The sequence below is a fragment of the Natator depressus genome, chromosome 6 (genome assembly GCF_965152275.1).
Source record: "Natator depressus isolate rNatDep1 chromosome 6, rNatDep2.hap1, whole genome shotgun sequence".
Classification (NCBI taxonomy): Eukaryota; Metazoa; Chordata; order Testudines; family Cheloniidae; genus Natator; species Natator depressus.
In genome coordinates this window covers 116211319-116231167 of record NC_134239.1, presented here as the reverse complement: position 1 = coordinate 116231167, position 19849 = coordinate 116211319, and the positions used below count along the sequence as shown (strand labels likewise).

At 39.7% G+C, this 19849-nt stretch overlaps 1 protein-coding gene across 1 annotated transcript; it reads right to left on the bottom strand.

The window, feature by feature from the left end:
* Positions 1-7020: 7020 nt before the first annotated feature.
* LOC141990209 (coiled-coil domain-containing protein 170-like) lies at positions 7021-19090 on the bottom strand. The gene is given in 10 exon segments (XM_074957191.1): positions 7021-7206; positions 7671-7889; positions 8010-8243; positions 9689-9865; positions 11978-12037; positions 12040-12180; positions 16261-16552; positions 16928-16953; positions 17745-17930; positions 18947-19090. Coding segments are annotated over 10 exon segments (1665 nt in total).
* Positions 19091-19849: the final 759 nt, after the last annotated feature.

The following is a 19849-nucleotide window of genomic DNA, read 5'->3' as shown; positions in this document are numbered from 1 at the left end:
AACCAGAAATTAAAGCAACCAAAATTAGTGGACATTTTAGAAAATGTTGGCTTAAATGCTTTCTAGGACAGATGAACAGTAAATTTTCCAGTTTTCTCATCTAACACATCACAGAGGAGACCAATATTGCATTAACTTCTGTTTACCATTTCATTAACTATGCTCCTAAATCAGTTCTGTTTTAGAATCATATTTAGAACATTTTAAAAATTCTGTAATTCTGCAACAGATATGTCTTTACAAAAATGTTTTGTAGCACTAAAGTCATTTCTGCCAGAGCCTTTTTCGGGTTAAAAGAAGAAAGAAAACCACTATAATTAAACATTTTTGAATAATTTATATAGTTAGTTCCGGGTTGATATTTTAAATATTTCTTGCAGCTGTATTGTACAGTATATGTATCACTGACCAGTAATTGTAATTCAGAATCTATTTTGTTAAATGGTTTCTTCTTTCAGGAAAATGTTCCATCTTGTAATAGTGGTATTTTATCCCATCAAAAAATGATTAGGATAAAACATCTTAGTAAATGCCATAAACTACTCAATAACATCAAAAATTGAAGATGTACAAACGCTATCCAATTACTTAGGAAACATCTCAATTTGCAGGTAAGAGACCTCATTTCCTGCTTGAATGAGTAATCAAGAAAATATCATTTTCTTTTATGTTGATCATGATACAAGGTACAATCTAACAACAGGTCCATACAATGGCCTATTACATTTTCTTTATTAGTATTAGAAATTCATCTTCAAAACTACTTCACTGATTTCCCTGGGAAAGGAACCTCCTTTCTGGATATTTTTATGTATAGTTTCTAAACTCTTAGCTGTATAAACTGAGGACTGTCGACATGCTTGGACTCTAAGTGAGATCTTGGCCTGGTTGAAGTCAATGAAAGTTTTGCCATTGACTTCAGTGAGGCTAGGAATCAGGATTGCACCTTCTGTATTGATCTATGAAGAAGCTGTAGGAAAGTTAGTATCCAAACCTTTAATACACTCGATTTTTCACTAAACAGGTTTCACTAGCACACGGTGCTGAAAATAATAAAACAAAAACAAAACATGCTGGAATACAGTACCTTAGGATCCCAACAGTGGAATCTGTTTAGTTGTGCTCACTACAGGACCTAAGGATGGGGCACAGGAGACTTTATGCCACCTTACCAGGAACACGATTTGGAGGCTGGCTGGGGGGCCAGTTCAGTGCTTGGCATAAATTAGAGCAGTCTTAGTGTTTCTCTAACCTACATCCTAAAGGTACCATTCCAACAGTCAGGAATAATCAAAGACAATGATGCCACTTCCTCTTTCTCCTGAATGTACCCCATATGCCAGGAATTGCAGGAGTGGGTTGGTGGAGATCTGTAGATTTCCCAGGTAGTCAGATCCTCTGGCTATATGACCCTTTTTGCCATTCCACCAGCACAAAAGAGCCAGGTCAAACCTGAAAATCAGGCTCTAGAAGTTTTAGATCATTTTAAGCAGACCACTAGCAAAGCCAAACATGTTCAAAAAAGCTGTTAGCTTTTTATCTTAATGCTGAGATTTAGTGTAATAAATAGTGTCATATTATCAGTGAAATAGTAGTTCTGGGGTTGGTATGAACTGCTAGAAAACAGAGAAAAAAACAGGCCTTTTAAGTTTGCACATGAGCAAAAATTTAGCAAAGTGCCACAGATGCCACAATACTTGTCTTTGGGGCAACACAATGTTGTAATACCATGCCTTACCACACCTCTTGATATTGGTTTGACCTACCTCTTGCTAAAAGATACATTTTTAGCAAAAACTGTTATTGTATTTTAAACTATGCACATTTGACCTAATTCTCTTTTCATACCAATTTTAGAGTGTTGTAATTCCACTGACTTCAACTGAGTTACTTCTGATTTACCCTAGTGTGAAAGGAGAATTTAGGCCCATTACATCTGTGTTACTAGGACATGATTTATATGATCTTAACTGGACAATTGCCTTGTAAATACTCAGTGTTGGTGAGGCCTCATCTGGAATACTGTGTCCAGTTTTGGGCCCCACACTACAAGAAGGATGTGGAAAAATTGGAAAGAATCCAGGGGAGGGCAACAAAAATAAGTAGGGGGCTGGATCACGTGACTTATGAGGAGAGGCTGAGGAAACTGGGATTGTTTAGTATGCGGAAGAGAAGAATGAAGGGGGATTTGATAACTGCTTTCAACTACCTGAAAGGGGGTTCCAAAGAGGATGGATCTAAACTGTTCTCAGTGGTAGCAGATGACAGAACAAGGAGTAATGGTCTCAAGTTGCAGTGGAGGAGGTTTAGGTTGGACATTAGGAAAAACTTTTCCCTAGGAGAGTGGTAAAGCACCGGAATGGGTTACTAGGGAGGTGGTGGAATCTTCTTCCTTAGAGGTTTTTAAGGTCAGGCTTGACAAAGCCTTGACTGGGATGATTTAGTTGGGGTTTGTCCTGAGTTGAGCAGGGGGTTGGACTAGATGACCTCCTGAGGTCTCTTCCAACCCTTATCTTCTATGATTCTATGAAAACTCCTAATTCACTGATCATTATTGTCCTGGTAAAATATGTGTGGCAAGTATAATATATGTGTAAACTATAAGATTCTACTTTATGATGTTACTAAGGCATACTCCAAATCTGAGGAAGCAGTCCAGACCAGTTCCTCAGAGACAAAAGGCAAACTGATGCCTCATCCATGTGTCAAAACAATCAAATGGACTATCATCTGGGTAAGCAGCCATTCTTTGGCAGGAAAAAGGGTGTGAGTGAGAAATTTACATCTTGACAATGGAAAAGCTGGAGGGTTCCCGTGTAAACAGAATGGCTGTTGCCTGAACCCCAGCTGGAAATTATTCTCAAAGAGGACGAAAAGATATAAAAATGAGGAACAGAGGACACAAATCACCTCTCTTCCCTCATATCTACTCACAGATAAACATTTGAAAGACAAAAGAAGCATCAATGAACTCGGGGAGTGGTCCTGGCTGAAGGAATCCAGCCAGACTGCTGTAAGCATTTGGTGAGAGAAACCTTCTGCTTTTAAATTCACTTAGCTTGTTAAATTAGGAATTAGTTTCCCTTTACCTTTTATTTCTTTGTAACCAATTCTGACTTTTAAGCATCGTTACTTGTAATCACTTAAATCTATTTTTCCATAGTTAATAAACCTGCTCTATTGTTTTAACTAAACCAGTGTGCGTTTGAACTGAAGCGTTTGGGAACCTCCATTTGCGATAACAGGGTTTGTGCATACCATTTTCTGTTAATGAAATTACAAACTTTCTATAAGCATTGTATTGTCCAGGAGGTTGCTAGGCAATACAAGATGCACATTTCTGGGGACAAGTCTGGGACTGCAAATTCACTGATCATCCTGCAATATAATTCAGGAGTGACTGGCTAGAGCACTGATATCATGAGAGGCTGTGTGTGAACAAGCCAGGAATGGCTGCTCTCATAGCAAAGCAACATAAAAGGCACCCCAGGTTGGAGAATTGAGGGGACAATTGAGAATTGAGCTGTTCAACAGTCCAGATTGTATCCTGGGGAATGTCACACCCACCTAAAATACATATCTGTGATTACAGTGTTGTGGCACTGCAGAGTTGGGAACTCATGAGATGGTTGGTTGATGAAGAATACTACCAGAGGAGAAGAAGAGAAATCTTCTGATTAGAATGCTAGAGTCTCTAGGATTCACCATAAATTACCAATATTCCCACATTAATTTCTTTAATAAGAAGAACACATGGGCTCAAGTTAAATATTTTAAAAGGCAAATTGAGGTGTGCCAAAAATCCAGATGTCTGTCTCCATCTTCATTGGATCCCTGCAGTTTTGAATGAACACTAGTGGATTTGTGGAAGAAGATGTCACTGGAACACAGTATCTATAACAGTCAGAGGTATCTTATAAACATGGGAAATAAGGCAGCAAGACAAAATGAAAAGATAAGACCTAATGATATGTAAGAGTTATGCCATTTGCCTGGTTCATGCACAACTGTCTTCAGGGTTCCTTCTCATGCTACACCCTACACATTGAACACCCTGCTTGAGCTAGTCTACAATGTCACCAACCTCTCCTCATTTAAATCCCTCCTGTATTCCCATTTTCTCAGTAATCCTTACAAGAAATTAGCTGAGTAATTCATCTCTTGTATTTTTTATTCTTCTTCGAGCAATGTCCCTGTGGGTGCTCCACTCCAGGTGTTGGTACGTCCCACCAAGAGCGGAGCACCCACAGGGACACTCATCTCAAAGAACCTCAGTTACCGCACAAGGTGAGTAACCTTCTCTTATTATTATTAATTATTATTTTACCTCATGAATGAACTGCTCATCTATATGTAGAGAGGAGGTTGAATGTTAGGGGGAAGGGCATGGGACACGGGAAATGAAGCTGGGACTTGTGTGAGAAGAAGATAAAATAGCTGAATTATAGGGGGGAATGGAGTTATTTAAATTAAACAAACTAAAATACTCGTTCTTATTATCACTCTGCTTGCTCTACTTGTATGTCATGTCTGTTTTCCACAACTTTTGTCTGTCTTTGTCTTTTTACACTGTAGACTCTTAAGGGCAAGAAATGGGACCTCAGATGTTTGGAGAACCCCTAGCTCATTTGGAATACTGCCACTATCTAAATAACAATAATAAATAATGGGGAGTAAAGGAATATATGAAAGAGAATCTAACATAACATTTATAAAAATAAAATCAACAATTGAGAGACAAATAACAGAAATACTGTCATGAGAGATTAAATAAAATACAATGGTGTAAAAACAACAGTAATAACTAAGAACAGTAAAATTTATATAAAAATACTAAGAGTGGGTTAAAAGGCAAAAGCCTAATTTTCAGAGGTATTGAGCATGTATAGCTCCCATTGATTTCATATGGAGTTGTGTTTGCATAACACTTGTAAAATTCAGGCCATGCTTTTGGAAATATACTAAATCAGAAAATGTTTTTACTGGTAGTTCACATGTTATAATTTTGCTCATGGCCCACAACTTGCATGTACAGTTTTTGGATTAATTCGCAGAGCTTTGCCTCCCCTTTAAAAATTTGTGGCCCTTGATATTTATTTCTAACTTCTGACAAATCCAGGCTAATCTACAAAAAATTCATGGGGCCATGAATTACGGCAGCTGAGGATATAGTGCATGCCTTTTTTTTTATTAAGTACTATAGATCATGGTGAAAATAATACACTTAAATTATTTAGTAGGTGGTACTCTTCAACAACCGTTTGATGATTTGTGAAGGTTAATATAACGATACTTTATCCTTATATGACAGGTTTCAGAGTAACAGCCATGTTAGTCTGTATTCGCAAAAAGAAAAGGAGTACTTGGGGCACCTTAGAGACTAACCAATTTATTTGAGCATAAGCTTCAGTGAGCTACAGCTCACTTCATCGGATGCATACTGTGGAAAGTATAGAAGATCTTTTTATACACACAAACCATGGAAAAATGGATGTTTACCACTACAAAACGTTTTCTCTCCCCCCACCCCACTCTCCTGCTGGTAATAGCTTATCTAAAGTGATCACTCTCCTTACAATATGTATGATAATCAAGTTGGGCCATTTCCAGCACAAATCCAGGTTTTCTCCCCCCCCCACCCCACCCCCACACACAAACCCACTCTCCTGTTGGTAATAGCTTACCTAAAGTGATCACTCTCCTTACAATGTGTATGATAATCAAGGTGGGCCATTTCCAGTACAAATCCAGGGTTTAACAAGAACGTCTGGGGGCGGGGGGTGGGAAAAAACAAGGGGAAATAGGTTACCTTGCATAATGACTTAGCCACCCCCAGTCTCTATTCAAGCCTAAGTTAATTGTATCAAATTTGCAAATGAATTCCAATTCAACAGTCTCTCGCTGGAGTCTGGTTTCGAAGATTTTTTGTTGTAATATCGCAACTTTCATGTCTGTAATCGCGTGACCAGAGAGATTGAAGTGTTCTCTGACTGGTTTATGAATGTTATAATTCTTGACATCTGATTTGTGTCCATTAATTCTTTTACGTAGAGACTGTCCAGTTTGACCAATGTACATGGCAGAGGGGCATTGCTGGCACATGATGGCATATATCACATTGGTGGATGTGCAGGTGAATGAGCCTCTGATAGTGTGGCTGATGTTATTAGGCCCTGTGATGGTGAGTGATCACTTTAGATAAGCTATTACCAGCAGGAGAGTGGGGTAGGGGGAGAGAAAACCTTTTGTAGTGGTAAACACCCATTTTTTCATGCTTTGTGTGTATAAAAAGATCTTCTATACTTTCCACAGTATGCATCCAATGAAGTGAGCTGTAGCTTACAAAAGCTTATGCTCAAATAAATTAGTTAGTCTCTAAGGTGCCACAAGTACTCCTTTTCTTTTTGCGAATACAGACTAACATGGCTGTTACTCTGAAACCTCTCCTTACAATGTGTATGATAATCAAGTTGGGCCATTTCCAGCACAAATCCAGGTTTTCTCCCCCCCTCCTTTTTTCCCACACACACAAACCCACTCTTCTGTTGGTAATAGTTTATCTAAAGTGATCACTCTCCTTACAATATGTATGATAATCAAGGTGGGCCATTTCCAGCACAAATCCAGGATTTAACAAGAACGTCTAAGGAACGGGGTGGGGGGGGGGGGGATGTAGGTAGGAAAAAACAAGGGGAAATAGATTATCTTGCATAATGACTTAGCCACTCCCAGTCTCTATTCAAGCCTATATAATCCTTACATGGTGTCTTTCGTCCATGGATTTCAAAGCATTAAACAAATAATTAAGGCTCAGAATACTACTTTATGGCAGATAAGTATTGTCTAGGGAACACGAGCCAGCGAGTGCCCAAGGTATCATTGCAATTAAGTGACAGAACCAGGAATATAATCCAGACTTCCAGTCTTGTGCACTGATTACTAGATTATACCTATGATATTACAGAAATCTAGAAATCCTCACTAAAATCTAGGTTGTGTTGAGAAGAAGCAAAATACACATTACTGATTCTCAAATCCAGTTGTAAAACCACACAAAAGTTTTGATTCATTGTTAGAAGTAACTTTAGAAAATTCATAGGCTTGTATAAATTGCTTTAGTTGTCTGATGACCTCCTTGTCTGATATAGCCAATGTATTTATGCAAAATCCCATAATTTTTGTAATGGCTTCTCTAAAGTCAACAAGCTACAAAGAACCACAATAAGAAAAGCAAAAAATATCACTTACTTTTACACAATAATTGTAATAAGGCAGTGGATGTGATAAGAATGTTGCTAGAATCAGTTTTAGGGTAAAAAAAAATCTACACCTAGACAAATTTTTAATTAATTAAAGCCCTAGAAATTTTTTCCTTTTCCCCCCTCTTTTAAAAAATCTGGATGAGATAACGTCTAATGACCTTTTAGGGAATAATATGGTGCTTGTGATATTCCTATTCTCTTCTGCAACACAGTTCATGATATCTTTGGGATAAAAATCTTTTTTTTCAGGTTGTTGAATAAGTCTCTTAAAAACTCCTTGAGCTACCACTGTGTGAACTGAGTTGCAACTAATATGGGCCAGAGCCACTAAAAACTATTTAATCAGCTTTTTAAGAGTTGCAAAAAAGACATTAATAATTTGCTTTAATAGCAATGGGAGGAAAGTACCTGTTTTTCTCTTCTTGCTACTTTTTCAAGTGCTCTTTTTGCTATGTGGAGCTCATTAGTGACTGCTTCCAACATATGATGGGCCCTCTCTTTCTCCTTCCTTGCCTCATGTTCTGTGTAGTCTAGTTCTGTTTTCAAACTGACCACCTTTCTAGCTGCTTTCTCCTTAATCTTTTCAAATTTTTCCAAAGATTTACTGAGTTCTTCTATGGTTTTGTTCTGCAAAAAAAATGTTTTTTAAAAAGCCTAAAAATTTTAGAAATAGAAGAGAAAAGGCTGAATTCCCAGAATTTAATTAGTAGCCATTTCTCATCTGATTTTACAGATAGCTATACTTACTTTGAGATCATTTACACTCACAAATTTTGCCTGGAGAGTTTGATTTGACATTTTCATTTCACTAAGCAGTTCCTGAAGTTTCTCAGATTCTTTCTGGGCTTTCAGGCTCTGTGGATCCTGCCCAGTATTCAAGCAGACCTGTTGCTCTTTTCCTTTTTCAAACTGTTTGATCTTCTCTGTCAGTTGTTCTATCTGCCAAGTCTTCATTTTGATTTTTTCCCTTTGAGAATTTACCTGCATTAAGAGAGGGCTGGGTTTTTTTACAGGATATGCTATAAAAGATTTGAATTCCTGCTGTTGACATTTGACAGTTCTTCTTACCTAAAACAAAAATACTCTGGTGAGTAGCTTTGAGTGAGAGGTCAGGCTGACATAGTACCTGATTTGTCTAAGCCACGGTTGCCTTTAAGCATGTATATTGCTATTCGGGAAGTCTTTCATGCATGTATTAGGTTATCATTTTAATAGGGTGACTTAATGCTTTAGCTGATGTTTGGGAAGTCTATTAAGATTCTTTAAGCACTGAAAATATTCCAGTTTTCTAATAGTTTTGGGTTTTTTTAAATCACAGACCCTTCCTCTTCACTTGTGAAGCAGGGAAAAGACCCAGCTTTGTTTAATAAAACTTACCAAAAAAAAAATCATCATAAAACATCTGTGTGTGATGCACTTAACATGTTTAGCCACTGCACTTTATCATGACTGCCAAGGATAAACCCTATTTTAAACAGTGCCGACCAGAGTTTTTCATCCAGTATTTGCTTCAGAAGAACCCCTAAATATGTACTGGAACATTGTTGGCTGTAGCCTTTAAAAATATTATTCTTGTTTCATCCCATCTCCTACTTGAAGAAGACCGAATACTGAAACATTACAACCATGGCTTGTCCTTTGTATTGCATTGCTCTGTGTGACATGGAGCCCAACTCTGTGGGGGCACCCTTTAAAGCAGAAGACCAGAGAGGGTGGGGCAGGAGTAGGCTGAAGGAGGAGGAAAGATTGGGACAAACCCATCACTGCACATATCTTCAGTTCCCCTCCTTTTTACACATCCCAGCAGTCAGGATATGTTGTACCACAGATGGCTACTTCATCCATGAAATTCCCTCTTCCTTCCTTCTCTCTCCAAAAAAGTACCCATTACTTGGGCTGAGTGCTTGTCCCTGAATTTAACCCAAAGTGTTTTCTGGAGTTAAAGTGTTAAACCCCATGCAAAATGTTACTTTGGATTAATTATTAAGTTTGCGTAAGCAGTTTTATTTAGTAAGTTTATACATTAATATATACAGACTTCAGGGAACAAACATTCATTAGGTGTAAAACTTGCCCAGAATTCCTATTTATAACCAAGTACTGAAATCATAAAGCAAGTTATTTGAAATATGATATCTTTGGCATTTTCAGGTGAAAATAACAAATTCTGTATCAGTTACCAAGGTTTACAGGTCAATTGGAAGAAGAATATATTTTCTGTTTTTGATTAGGCTTAATTTTGATTTCATTTGAATGAAAATCTACTTATCTATGTATTTTTCAGTGGACATTGTCATTCATCCAGTTCCTACAGGGGTTTATGACAGAAGTGCAGACATTACTACAAGACTCATGCAGCTTAGTAATGTTGATCAGCCATTCTCAACAAGAGAAATGGTCTTTAAAATGTGAAAATGAGAATTTACACTGACCTTCTGCAAATTAAAGATGCAGTTCTTGTTCGCAATGAGATATTCTGTATCCAGTTTACTAAGCTGTTCTGCTTTGTCCAAGAGCATTTCATATTGGCAGTGCAGACTTTCTGGTGAGCTAACCTGATTAATCTGTAGCTTCTCTGTCAGCTCTTGCAGAAACCCCATGTGCTACATAAGAAGCAAGCGAGTAAAATGTATTAAACAATCTTTAGCATGATTCTAGTCAAGGTTACAAACAGGTCATTTAAGAGTCATTTTCTTTTTAGTGTCTTTTTACTTGTTTTCCCCCCTCTTTTATTACTTCACATCCTTGTTATTAGAAATACATTTTCTACAAAGACATTTATACATTTTTCTGTATAAGTATAAAAAAATGTTCATGTGACAGAGTGCTGTAAGCTAGGAATTGAGCCAGAACTCTGATCACTCTGGCACTAATTGTTTCCCCAGAGAGGTCTGATTGAACTATCTAATCAGGCTGGCAGGCTCCTGCACTAAGGATTCATTAGCCCATCAGCTGAGTGCTGATAAAAAGGCACAGGAAGCAAGTGCAGGAAGAGAGGAGCAGGGTTGCCTGAGCTCAGGCTTAGGGCTTGTCTACGCATGAACTGCTACTGTGGCACGAATGCAGTACTTCAGTGAAGATGCTACCTATGCTGACAGGCAGGGTTCTTCTGTCAGTGTAGGTAATCCACCTCCCCAAGAGGCAGAAGCTAGGTGCTGTCTTCACTGGGTTAGGTCGGTTTAACTGTGTCATTCAGGGATACCCCTAAGCAATATAGGTATACTGACCTAATTTTCTAGTGTAGACCAGGCCCTAGAGAGCACACAAGGAAGGGAGACTTCTCCTCCTCTTGGGCTCTGGGTGAAAGGGCTGATGGTACAAGGGATGTTGTAAATAGTATTGCTGCATGAACTGTAAAGATATTAGCTCATCTTAATTAATTAGCCTCTTAGAGTTGGTATGGCAACTTCCACCTTTTCATGTTCTCTGTATGTATGTATATCTTCTCACTATATGTTCCATTCTATGCATCTGATGAAGTGGGCTGTAGCCCATGAAAGCTTATACTCAAATAAATTTGTTAGTCTCTAAGGTGCCACAAGTACTCCTGTTCTTTTTGCGGATACAGACTAACACGGTTGCTACTCTGAAACCTGTATAGATATTGATGGAAGGAATTTAAATAAACTGCACAGCGTGAATACCTAACCAGTGAAGTCTGAACAGCATCTGTGGTGCTAGACCAGGAGCAAAGTGCGCCCTGCTACAGTCCATAAAGACTCTTTAAATTGTATTCCAGTGCTTTGAAACGCATATTACAAAATGACATACCTACTGCTCCAATTTTTAAGTTTCTCCCCTTACTTGTTCAGCTGGTGCATTATGGGAGTGTTTGTTAGTCACAATCAGGTAAAGCAGGTTAGAGAATCATCTGCCTAGATGTATTATAAGCTAGATGCTACCTAGCAGCAGGAGGAGCAAAATCGGGGAGAAAGGATGGAAGGCCCTGAAACCAGCGAAAAGCAGAGAAGTTGTGCTGTTTGCTTCCCTTTCCCCTAGGGCAGACCTTCCATACAAACACCGCATGGTTGCAATGGCACTGGAACAATTTTTAGAGTGGGAATGCTGAAAGCCATTGAACAAAATAGTAAACCCTGCATATAATGGAAACCACTTCAAAACAGGGGGTGCTGCCACCCACAAAATTAGAAAGCTGGGGAAGGGAAGAAGCTATGCAGGGATAATGGGAAGAAAAGAGAGATAGAAGATAGAGGAGGAGGAAAATGTAGAGATCCATCTGAGAAAGCATGAGAGCAAATGATAGGGGGACAGACAGGAAGAGATGAGAATGTAAAAAGGAGAACGATGAGGAGAGGAAGAGAGTGAAGAAGAGAATGGGATAACATGGAAGGTAAAAAGAAAAGAAATGATGTACAGTTGTAAGATTAGAAGTGTATGTTGTTTGTATCTCTCGCAGGACCCTAATTCCTCACTGGCCACTACCACTGGAAACCTGCCAATACATTTACACACTGGGCCTTTTTCCTGGAGTCTGCCCTTGCAGAACCTGTGAGTGCCTCCTTCAGAGTGCTGAGCACCCTCAATGCCAATGAAGTCAATGAAAGTTGAGGGCTGTGTCAGCACCTTGCAGGACTGGGCCCTTCCTGCTTTCTACCCAGTTCCTCTGCCCCATCAGAGCTAAATGCAGTTTGACTCTGCAGTGTCAGTGTTTCTGTTGCGAGACGTCGGTGTGAACTTTAAAGAAGTCTCCTTACTTTCTTCCTTTCGGAGATAAATCTCTCTAAGAACAAATCTTCTGCAGCAAGCTTTTTTTCCCCACGCGCTTTAGGGATCCCTTTTGTTTCTGAAGCACTTCTTCAGCTTTATAGGATTTACTCAGAGCCTCATGATATAGATCATGCTGCTGTTCTAGCTGACTGGTTAGTGACACAACTTTCTGCTGCAGTTCATCAGTTTTCTATGGGTAAAAGACAGCAATTTGGCACTTTGACATACTTGTTACTTCCTGGCATCCTTATGTTCTGATAAATCCACCTTCAAGAGAGTTTCAGAACTACTCTTCTTGGGGCCAAATCCCTGCCAGCACTGTGAGGATAACCAGAAATACAGCCCAGTGTGCGCTCTGCCATCCTATGCAACATTCCAGGATGCAGGCTGCTCTTTTGAAAAGGACCAATGTGTATCTGAGGCTAATGCATGCTTCCAATGGCAGAATGTGCACTGATGGCTGAGGGACTGTCCATACCCCCTAGTCAGCCAATCATGCCCCATTTTGGGCCATGTTTCATCATAGGAGTCCATCCCCCTCCCAAGCCCTCTATTGTGGGCTAGTTAGGAATGCCACCCTGCTAAAGAACTGGAAGAAAGAGGTTACCTCTCCTAATGTACCCATGCAGAACAGTGCAGAATTTGGACTATATATTGTCACAAACATCATAATAAAGCCAATGCTATTTTGTCCCAGAGGATTACAATCCAAGGTAGTTTAAGAACATTGGACTGCCATATTGGAAGGCATCAATGGTCCATCTAGTGTAGTATCCCACATCCAGCAATAGCCAATATGTGATGTATTTGAGGAGATGAAATCCTCCATAATGTTTCAGGCCAATTGTGCAACATTTACTCCTGGGGGAATTCTGCACCAGAAAAAAATAAAAATTCTGCACACAATATTTTAAAATTCTGCATATTTTATGTCAAAATAATGCAATATAATCCAGCTCGTTTCAATTATTTTGGTAATTTATTTAAACTACAATACAATGCATGGAGAATGGGAATGGGGAGCATTGGAGGAAATCACCAAACCCTCTCTGTTTAACAGTAATGTAACTAGTATTGACCCTTTACTTCTAATTATTAGTCAACAAATATATGCAGCCATATGCTCAGTGTTACATCATTGACAACTGAAGAGCAAGTGAGGGCTGGGGACTCAAACTCACAATTTATACTGGCTACGGACCATCTCCAGAAAGGTCAGTCACAAACAGGTCATAGAGCACATTTTGATAGGAAATTTTTTTCAGTCCAAAACTTTAGACCAGTTCTAATCACTAAAACACCATAAACCTTTATAAGGCCATACTGTCCTTTACAATAAGGCTCCTTTAACCCACTCTGGCAATGTAAAGGAGCCTAAAAATGTTTACACCTGTTTTATACTCCTGGGGAAATTCACTAAGAACAATGGGAACAATTCACTAAGCATGCAGGTTGCTACATTCTCCCTTGCCTGTGGGAACAGAGCCTGCCCCACACCTACCTCTTCAGAAATACCCCAAAGCCCTGCCCCGCCACATTGAGAATGCTGCAATAGCGAGCAAGAGAGAAAGAGTGTCTCTCTCTCTCTCACACATGACTACCAAGTTCCCCCCCGCCCATACACACACACAGGTGGTGATTTACGTCTCTACCAGCTGCTCTGGGTACCCAAACTGACCAGTCTGCACTGACAGGGAGTGGGCACATGACCATTCTTGCAGCTTCCCTTTGCTTCCCCATCAGAAGTCATTTTTCTGTCGGTAAGCAAAGAAATCTGTGGGGGCCATGAATTCTGCACACGCGCAGTGATGCACAATTCCCCCAGGAATAAACATTATGCCATAGAGCAATAGTATGCCAAATATCTTTCTTGAAACCAATTGCTTATGCCATGATGTATGAAAAAAACCTTATAATATTTAGCTACATAGTGTGACAGCAGATGCTATTCTAATTCATATTGGAGAGTATTTTACTTCACAATTTCACAGAAGAATCTTGGCTAAGAGTTTGTTTCTAGTTTGAAATTTTTGAGGAAGAGACTAAATATTACAGACCTAATGGCAAACATGTTGCTAAATATATCATTACATTTACTGGCCGTTTCATTAATATTTGTTTACAAAATTATTCATTTACCTTTCTTTTACAATGTAGTGGGGGGAAATATTTAAAACTTACTGCAAATGTTGCTTCCAATTTTTTCTCTTAATTTAGAAATGGATGGATCTTCTCCCAGATCAGATATAGCATTGGCAGTTCATTATTTTCTCATCTTATTCAATGCCACAATGAGTGAGACAATCCCCAGTCTCAATACGCAGTACATATTGTAAGAGGGAGACCACGGTGGCTGTAGCAGCACACCAAAGTGTTAACAGGTAAGTGCTTCAAGCTGTTTTAAGGCTGACTTTTCAAATTCAGTACATCTGTGATCTACAGATTAAACTAAAGTCAGTGAAGTTTCACTAGGAATGAAATGGGCCCATTGTAGTTATAGGGTTAGTCACAAAATAAAAATATTAATCCATCTGTAATTTAAAGCAAGGTCATATGATTCTCTGTTGCTTCAGTAAGAGTGAGTTTATGTTGTCAAAGGCTATTTTCTTTCCATTCTTATTTATGCATATCATACTGTTAGTGTTGCTAAGCTATTTGTATAAAATTAATTCTTGCATTTCTGCTAACGTGCATTATTTTTTAGTTAGCTCTGGCCTAAAAATAAGTTCTAGTAGTAAAGAGACACAATGGGCCAAATTTATCCTCTGCTATGCTGGCATAAATCTGGAGTAACTCTACAGAAGCTACTGGAGTTAGGCTCCCCACTTCTTTTCATAACTGTCTCCCTGATTCCCTTCTGCCCCCCCACAAACACTGAGCAAAGCTCCAACATAGGAAAAAAATGATAGATTTTTAAGACCATTATGACAATCTAGTATGACCTCCTGAAAACAAAGGCTATAGATTTTCACCCCTCACTGAGCACAAAGGGAGACAATTTCACTTTTGTGTATGTAGGAATTGTACAACTTTCTGTCTTCCTGCAGTGATCACATGGTGGAGGAGAGAATGCTTTTCAAATGAGATCTTCTCTCCTTTTACAAAAAAATTAAATGGGGTTTTCTGCATTCTACAAGTCTTCAATACACTATTTGTGGGAATCAAAATTAGTGTACAGGTAAACATTTTGTTCTAGCTGTAAAAAATTGTTGAAACACTATGTTACCTCTCAGCCTTCCATTTTACATAATGAAATCCATTTGTTTGCTTTCTTGAACTGTTCCTAAAATATAAGAAATATAAGTATATTTCTTTATAATATTGTTTTGTTGTAATAATAGGCCAAATCCATCCCTGCTGTCATCCCACTAAAGTCAGCAAAGTTTCAGTAGGGATGAATTTGTCCCATTGTTTTTAGTCACAAAATAAAATAAGACCATAAGAACGGCCATACCACTGGGTCAAACCAATGGTCCATCTAGCCCAGTATCCAGTCTTCCAATAATGACTGATGCCAGATGCTTCAGAGGGAATGAGCAGAACAGGGCAATTATCAAGTGGTCCATCTCCTGTCATCCAGTCCCAGCTTCTGGCAGTCAGTCATCTCTTTTCTAAAATGAATAGTCCCAGTCTTTCTAATCTCTCATAATATGGAAGCTGTTCCATACCCATAATCATTTTTTTTGCCCTTCTCTGTTCAATTTCAAATTCTAATATTTTGCGAGGGTTGGGAGGATGGGATGGCCAGAACTGCATACGGTATTCTAGGTATGGGTGTACCATGGATTTATAGAGTGGCATTATGATACTTTTCTGTTTTATTATCGATCCTTTCCCTAATGGTTCCTAACATTCTGTTAGCTTTTTTGACTGCTGCTGCACGTTGAGTGTATGTTTTCAGAGAACGAACGATTCACGATGATGCCAAAAAATTTTTCTTTAGTAGTAACAGCTAATTCAAATCCCTTCATTTTGTATGTATAGTTGGGCTTATGTTTTCCAATGTGCATTACTTTATACTTATCAACAGTGAATTTCATCTGACATTTTCCTGCCCAGTCACCCAATTTTGTGAGACCCCTTTGTAACTCTTCGCAGTCAGCTTTGGACTTAACTATCTTGAGTAATTTTGTATTGTCTGCAAACTTTGCCACCTCATGGTTTACCCCCTTTTTCAGATCAATTATGAATATGTTGAACAGCACAGTTCTCAGAACAGATTTACCAAAATTGTAGTCATAAAGGCTAGGTTTGATAGTACTGTACTCACAGATTTCCAAGAATATTCACTGCCACGGATTTCTTGTATCCTTTCTTTAATAGCTTCCTCTGTCCCAGCCACAGTTATGAAGGTGTTGCTCAGAAGTGTAGCCAGTTGACTGATGAAGGTTTGATATAGAATCTGTGTAGTTTTAGTCTCATACATGGAGGCATGCAGAGCTCTATCTAACTCAGTGATTTTTTTCTCTTTATGGAGCAATTCTTGGCAACAGTTATCCCAAGCTATTTGCTTGTCTTTCAATCTTTCTAAGAGAATGGTGTTATTCCTTTCAAAGGTGTTTGTGGCGGTTCAATGACAAGACAGAACACAGCTTTTAGCGAGCAAACAGGCTGGTCTGCTAACAGGCTTCTGCCTGTCAGCTTTCCACCTTCCCCTTTATTCTCTCTCTCCCCCCGCGCATTACATTCTCCAACAGATAAAAGGAATACACTGGCTTTGTTTAACATTCTTATTTACCAATTTCTATCTACCGCATTCCTTGCTCTCGGGCCTTGAGCCCAGTCCTGGGAGGCTTCCCACGGTTCATGTCATTTGGGCGAGATTCCAAGGTTGATGCCCTTGAGAGGAGCTGTGTGTGCACAGGTCCAGCACAACACTCCGGGTGTGCCCTGAATGTTGCCAAGCGCATAAACCTTGTATGAATCCTACAGTGTTCTTGGTCAATACAGCCTCATCCTTCTCCTAAAGGCAAGAAAATTACAGTAACGCAATATTTCTCAGTCTGTCAGCACGGCCTCTTTGGGGGGGGCTTCTGTTTCATTCAGACAAGAATCCAGGATAGGTTTTTCAACCTCTTTAAATAATATCTGTGCTGCTAAAGCATTCCAAGAGGGTTATTGTTTTCTTATTGGGATGGATACAATTTTGCCAGGTGCAGTTGTGCAAATGAAATATTTCAATCCTGCCAATATTTCCATAATGCAAAGAAGTCATACCTTTTCTCCTTAGTTGTTCATCCCAAAATAGGGAAAGGAGTGTCTTTTGTCAGGCCACCACTCGAATTGTTTACTTGAGCCTCACACCAGCATGGTGCATGATCACTGCCCTCGTCATTGTGGTGTCTGCTTTGGGACCCTCTCTGAGTCATCCATTAGGCCCCCAAATTAATATGGGTCAGCCTCTGTAGTAAGGCCCAACACCAAAGAGCCTGTTTACTCTAGGAAAATTATCTATTGTTGACAATGAGAGTCACAATCTGCCTTCCACCTTGCTCAACGTAGAAACTACTCTGCACCAGGTCAACAAGGGGTGCAGGGTACTTCCCCCAGCACACCTGCATGTCTATGCTAGCTGGAACAATGAAGACATATAGCAGCCGCACCCTGCACTGTTACTCACAACACAGGCAGCCAATGCAAAGGAATAAGGGAGCATCTTGCTCTCCCTTGTATGACCAGGCAATCTGGCCCTTATCCACTATGCTATATCACTGATAGTTGGGAAAAGAGATTAATGGAAAGTATTGCCCTTACCTTCTTTAGTATTGCCAGTTGTTCAGTGTGACCAGCTGCTGTTTTTTTATCCTTTTTCATTTCTGAAACAAGATTCACTATTGTTTCCCTACTAGCTTTAAGCTCCATTTCTTGAGTAGCCAAGGCTTTTTCAAGAAGTGCAATTCTTGTCTTTTCTAGTGAATGTTCCTTCAAGAGCGTTGGAAACTGCATAATAAAAGCAAATCATCTACAGACACAGCTTCAACATTTTATGCCATTGTTATGCTTTTAACCGGGGAATAAAAACCAATACTGAAGAGAGACAAATTTAAAATGTGGTGTTGGAACATGAGTTTCATTCAACAGAAAAATTTAGCAGCCTCATTTCTTTATTTACTCCATCCCTTCTGCTCATTAATATACCCCTGGAGTCCCCAACCAGGCATGCAGTCTCATGGACAAGTAATGCACTGCAATTCCTGCAAGTAGTATTATTGCATCTGAGAAGGCTTTGGTTGCTCTAATGTACATCAGCTGGCTGTGACTCCCAAGGGCTCTCCACCAGTTGGAGATCTCTGGAGCTCAGTGGTGATCTTGTCATTCCCCTCCCGCAACATGCTGAGGGCTGCAGGTGGGATGGCACATCTTTTTGGAGTCCTTTGTTTTCAGCACACGGGAGTACCTGCAGGAGACACCCCTTCCACAATACCTCAGTCAGCCAAACTCCATCTCCATGGATATGAATAGAGGGAAACAGTGGGGGCTCCAGGCCTGTGGAAGAGATGCTGTTTGTTTCGCTTAGTGGAGCTGCTGATGCTGAGAGTAGGATTCCATGGGAAGTGTGCCATGGGTGTAGATTCCACTGTTGCCTATACCACTTCCAATAGCGTGGTTGGGGCAAGGGGGAAGATGCTGCACTTCAGGTACTTGAGGTAGGAGCTCTGGTAGCCATTTGATAGAGAGGTGCCAAGCATGACAGAGATTCCACAAACACAGCTGTTCTCATGAGATTTACACTGTTGTGTGAGAGTTGGAAAGGTCCCTTCCAGTTTTGGATTTGACCTGGGACAAAAGCACTTCCTCACTTGGCCAGAGACTAACCATTGAAAATGTTAGGCAGTAGCTTCGTTTCTCAGAGTGCTCAGAAAAGCAGGGCAGTCAAAATTGAACTTGCAATAGAAACTGTCACTGCAACGATCCCCATAATCTCTGCAAATAAATGAAGAGTTGGGTAATCTTACCTTTATTACTAAAAATCCCAAAGGATCTTCTTGTCCTTTGATATCTATATTCATGGAAGAGGATAACTTGTCTGTGACTTCTGCCAACTTCTTATCCAAGCTAGCTGCTTTTTGCTCTGCTTTTTCTCTCCTCACCAGAAGCATCCTGTATAAAACATATTAACATTCCATAAACCAAAATCTCACGGTCAAAAGCAATAGCTAGGGATAAGCAAATGTCACAGAGCTTGAGGACTCACATATCTCTCAGAGTATATTTTGGATTCTCTGGACTCAAAGCAGGTTCAAGTTAGGAAAACATTTTGCCCCGTGATTTCAACCCACCTTCTTTATTGAGGGAGATTCATTTAAAAAAAAAATTCACTAACTAAAGAGCAGCCTGAATATCAGTGATAGAGGAACACCCCCAAAGATAGACTTTTATAGTGATGGCCCTATATGCTATATATTACTGAAGACACTAATTACTTTTCATTAAAATAATTGGAAGTGCTACTATAGACAGGGCTTCAGGCAGCTGCCAGCATTTTAACCATTGTATTGTCTAAATCTCCTGAGAGCAGCTGTAGAGGATGTGGTGGTCACTATGTGTATTTTAGTACTCCCCCTATTATTGCCACCAGTGGAGCTGAATCAGTGGTAGCAACCATGGGAACCATCTTAATGTAGACAAGGCCCTGGCTAGATCAGATCCAGATCTCCAGGGCTACAAGTATTCCAGATTCCATTGTACACCAGAGCGTACAAACAACCAATGGGACCCAAAACAGGTATGGGCACAATCAGGCCCCCGATGTATTTTAAGGTTAGAAGGAGACCAGAGATCACTGCAAGATAAGATAGTAGAGTGACAGGAGGGACTATGCAGATAAGATCTCTCCCAGTTTCCAGACCCTCCCATTC